Source organism: Neophocaena asiaeorientalis, unplaced genomic scaffold, assembly GCF_003031525.2.
Source record: "Neophocaena asiaeorientalis asiaeorientalis breed wild unplaced genomic scaffold, Neophocaena_asiaeorientalis_V1.1 scaffold217, whole genome shotgun sequence".
In the NCBI taxonomy this organism is placed as follows: Eukaryota; Metazoa; Chordata; class Mammalia; order Artiodactyla; family Phocoenidae; genus Neophocaena; species Neophocaena asiaeorientalis.
The window spans coordinates 3694532-3699161 of record NW_020172293.1 but is presented as its reverse complement, the minus strand read 5'-3'; the positions used below and the strand labels follow the sequence as shown (position 1 = coordinate 3699161).

At 47.4% G+C, this 4630-nt stretch overlaps 1 protein-coding gene across 1 annotated transcript; it reads left to right on the top strand.

The window, feature by feature from the left end:
* The first annotated feature begins 1039 nt into the window (after positions 1 to 1039).
* Positions 1040 to 1421, top strand: LOC112413993 (cytochrome c oxidase subunit 6C-like). The gene has a single exon (XM_024766251.1). It carries the CDS (start codon positions 1057 to 1059, stop codon positions 1297 to 1299), a length of 243 nt encoding a protein of 80 aa, XP_024622019.1. The 5' UTR covers positions 1040 to 1056; the 3' UTR covers positions 1300 to 1421.
* The last annotated feature ends 3209 nt before the right edge of the window (positions 1422 to 4630 follow it).

The window sequence follows — 4630 nt, the reverse complement described above, 5'->3', positions numbered from 1 at the left end:
TGTTAAATTTGTACAACCGTTCAGGTACAATCCTGATTTCAGGCAGAGGAATGGACTTGAGGACTTTTCAAGGCCACAGTCAGGACCAGGAGTCTCTGAGAGCTGCAAAAACTGTGTTCCGCCTTCAGCAGCGTTCCACGTTAAGTGGGTGGCCATCCTGCATCGCCTCAGACCCACCCATCTCCCCGGCGCCCGATTGGGGCCGAGACCTGCAGCAGAGCCAAGGCTGTACGAGGTGGGAGAGGGCCCACACTAGCCAGGAGACACTCACCTGCAGACCCCAAGAGGCAGCCGATGCTGAAATTTCACATCTAGGTGCCTCTCTGGCCTCATCCTTGTCCCTATGGGTACCCCAAACGATGTAAGAAGAGGGGGACAAAAATGGCAAGGGGCAGGGTGACCTGCACAGGGGGTAGGCACTGAGGAGAGTCACCAAGATGAGGTGCAATGGAGCAGAAACATCCTCGGCGGGAGTGGAGCCTACCTCACCTGGGCCCGGGGTCTGAGCCAGGAGTGGAAGGATGAGCCCCTTTGAGAGGCCCTGGGGTGACCATTTCCACTGAGCCTAAGACGTGTGTCATCCCCAGATCCTAGGCTAAAGCGAGGTTCCAGGATGGGAATGACTGCAGGGGCAGAGCCGCTCCCTGGGGTCTCCTTCCCGGGCCAGAGACCCTCGGGCAATCCACAAGCAGGTGGGATGGGCAAGGGCAGCCTGCGGGGCCCCTGTCACCATGACGCGTGGTGACATGGTGACCAAACCACCTCCAAAATGACTTCAGTGGATTCAGTGAAACCTAGACCATGGTTCAGTCTCAGTTCAGCGATGCTTCCAGAATGTCTGCACCAAAAGTCACATTGTTTTGCCATAGACAGGAAGCCACCAGGAACCCAGGGACCCCCTCAGTGGTCTGCACTTAACAAAAGTGGCTCCGACCTAAAACCAAATACATGATAGCTTATGACGCCGAATAACCAATTGTAGAAGATGGAGCAGTAAAAATAGTAAAAGAAAAAAAACCAGCAGATTTCTCCAAGGACGTCGTTGTTGAGCTGTCAATGAGAAGAACTACCATGGCTTCCAGTTCTTTGACAAAACCTCAGATGCGTGGCCTTCTGGGCAAGCGTCTGCGATTTCATATTGTTGGAGCATTCGTTGTCTCCTTGGGAGTTGCCGCTTTCTATAAGTTTGCTGTGGCTGAACCAAGAAAGAAGACATATGCAGATTTCTACAGAAATTATGATTCCGTAAAAGATTTTGAGGAGATGAGGAAGGCTGGTATCTTTCAGAGCGCGAAGTGATTTTGGAATATAAAGAATTTCTTTGGGTTGAGCTCCATGGAAGTTTGTCACTTACCTGTGTTCCTGAACTATGAACTACTAATATCTGGACTAAGGAATAGTTTCTCATGATAAATAAACGATTAACAACAACAACAAAAACAGCAGTAAATAGTAAATGCAAACAAAAAAATTCTAGCAACCCTTTAAGCATTTTTTTCACTTACCGTGATTTGTTTCTGAAAAATGTAGGAGTGTTTGGTTGAGATTCATAATGTTTATGAGTCCTGTGAATTTCATGTATTTTTTAAGAAAATTGTTTCCCAAGTGCGGCATGTTTTTCCTAATTCTGCTTGCTTAACAGTGTTTTCCATGAATTTAAAATTTCCTCTCTGGTTCTAAGTAAATCTCTGAAAGAATATTGATCAAAATGAAACTTTTGAATCGCTAGTATTCTTTTTTTTTTTTTCCGATACGCGGGCCTCACTGTTGTGGCCTCTCCCATTGCGGAGCACAGGCTCTGGACGCGCAGGCTCAGCGGCCATGGCTCACAGGCCCAGCCGCTCCGCGGCACGTGGGATCCTCGCAGACCAGGGCACGAACCCGCGTCCCCTGCATCGGCAGGCAGACTCCCAACCACTGCGCCACCAGGGAAGCCCTGAATCACTAGTATTCGTAATTGTTAATGTTGGTGCACTTCAGAGTGATCTGTATTTAAATGTACTTTCCAGTAATTTTGTCCACTTTGTCAGTTGTTTTGCCTTTTAAACTGATGTAAGTTGGTTTTCAATCAGTAATTCCTGCCTTCCTGTTATAAGCCAGAGCCAGCTACTTGTGTATTCTGCCATGTGCTCGTGAGATGCGTGGAGGTGCCTGTGGGACAGGACGTTTGGGGCTGACCAGATGCCATGAATGGAGATGATGCTCTAACCCGTGTTTCCGTATCTGCTTGCGTCATCCATATGCACATATGCATTTGCATTATAGAGTAGAGGAAGGCCTCTTGGATGGGGTTTGAACCATCCAAGGAAGGATCCCTCTTCGTGAAAATCTCCATAAGATTCTGGACAAGAATCAGCGGCCAAAAGCAGACTGAGGTCTTCTGGAGATACTTTAGGAGAATAGTAGAAATTAGGGGAGGGGTCAGGAGATAGTCCAGCACAGTGTTGGGGGCTGCCCTTCCACCAGCCTCTTCCGGTGTCCTAGCACTGTCTCGTGGTCAGCACTGGTGTCCTCACAGCAGCCACCACTGAGGCATCATCGCGCCCCCCGACCCTGCACCGGCAGGAGCTGCATAGCAGAGGCGGGAGCAGGCCGGCAGCCAGCTTGGTGACTGCAGCAAAGAGGCTGGTTGGTGGCTGCCTTCAAGGTCCCCTTTGGAGACTCCCCAGAACAACTGGGAGACATAAGGATAGCTACGTCCCTTTTAAGGTATATTTAGGGAACCTCAAATTATTGTAATTTGGGCATTAAAAGTTAACGAGACTCAATATTGTAGCCACAGGCTACTGAAGCCTGGATGTAGCCCTTGTACCTGTGATGACTATAATGCTAAACTAAAGAGAATATTATCTAGACGAAACACTTCTTACCTCTTTATTCTAATTTCAGTGGTAAAAAAAAAATGACATTAGCAAATTAGCAACTTCACTGAGACAGTACTTCTCACCTCTGAGATTGGCAATGTCCAAAAATGCAGTAACATACTCTGTCGGTGAGACTGTGGAGAGACAGTTGGGGAATACAAAACAGCACAACCCCATACGGGGCAATTTGGTGATATCTACCAGAAAACGTACGTTTATCCTTTGACCCAGCAATTTGACTTCTAGGAATTGACCCTAAGGCTGTATTGGCAAAAATAAGAAAAAGAGAATGTACAAGGATTTTCACTGCAGCGCCTTTGTAAAAGCAAAAGACTGGAAACAATCTAAATGCACATCAGTCAGGTGACGGTTGAATAAGCTATGATGCAGCCACACGACGAGTACTGTCCAATTAAAAACAGGAATGAAGACTGTCTCCACTGCCAGCATGAAATGACCTCCAGGCTATATAACAGTGGAGAGGACTGTGTGTACTATGCTACTTTCATCTACCAAAGATGGCAACTTCTCCAAATAAACTTTCCTTTGTAGATTGGTGTCAGAAACCATGAAAATATTTTCCATAATTAGGAAACAAAATTAAATTTTAAAAATCAGCCCCCAAATAAGAATAAAGTGAAACAATGAACCTAACTCTCTATCATGTTAGTGGCATTGCCATAGGGAGAGGAACAATTGTAAGTAATTTTAAAACATGGTAATCTGACTGTCTCTCCATAATGGGCTATTACCTAGGACAGAAAGAACTGCCAAGGAAAAAATTAAGCTATTTTCACATCATAGTGCTGGCAGATGGGCAATTATGTTAGTGTCATTGGGAACTGGGATTTTCGGTGTGGAAGAAAGGAGAAACCAATGGATGATAGATAAGGTGACATAAAAAGCCTATAGTTTTCGATTTGAGTTGGAAATTCAAGTATGTAATCATATAATACTCATTTTATCTTAAAAAAATAATAATTTCCTAACCCTGTCCATGAAGAGGCCTAAAAACAAGGAGCATTCCAATGACAGGAGGCAAGCAAGGCCCCAGCGTCCCTGGTCAGTTATGTATCCTGGATCAAACATCCCAGATCGATCTTCCAGTGAAGATCTTGCCAGTGAAACTACTGCCGCAGCAGAAATGGCAGAGCCAGCCCGGCAGAGGCAAGAAGGCTGTTTTCATCAGCACCAGATTTGCCCCCGTCTCAGTGATCATCCCGGCTGGGCCCCATCACTGTGATCCCAGCCAGATGCTGGATTCCTGGGCCACTTGAAAGATAAGACCCTAACACAGGAAGCAGCAACAGGGAGTTGGGGACATCAAAACCAGTCAGCTCGTAAAAAGTCCCAGAGGGGCCCTGACAGAACACAGCTGCTGGCCCACGGCCGGTGTGGGGACATCAGCGGCGCAAGTCACAGGACGCCCGGCCTCAAGGGGCTGGAGCAGAGGTCGTTCTGTCCCCCGGCGTCAGCGTCAGGAAGGGCTTCTCCCCCGCTCCCTGGCTGCCTTCGAATTCCCGGAGACCTCCCAAGACCACTTAAATAAATAAATAAATTTAAAAATAAATTAAAAAAAAAAAAGAAAGCATCAGGGGGCTTCCCTGGTGGCGCAGTGGTTAAGAATCCTCCTGCCAATGCAGGGGACACGGGTTCGAGCCCTGGTCCGGGAAGATCCCACATGCCGCGGAGCAACAACTACTGAGCCACAACTACTGAGCCCGTGAGCCACAACTACTGAGCCCGTGAGCCACAACCACTGAAGC

Bases quoted from the DNA above. Each gene is read 5' to 3' on its own strand.
- LOC112413993 (XM_024766251.1), top strand. From the start codon at position 1,057: ATGAGAAGAACTACCATGGCTTCCAGTTCTTTGACAAAACCTCAGATG.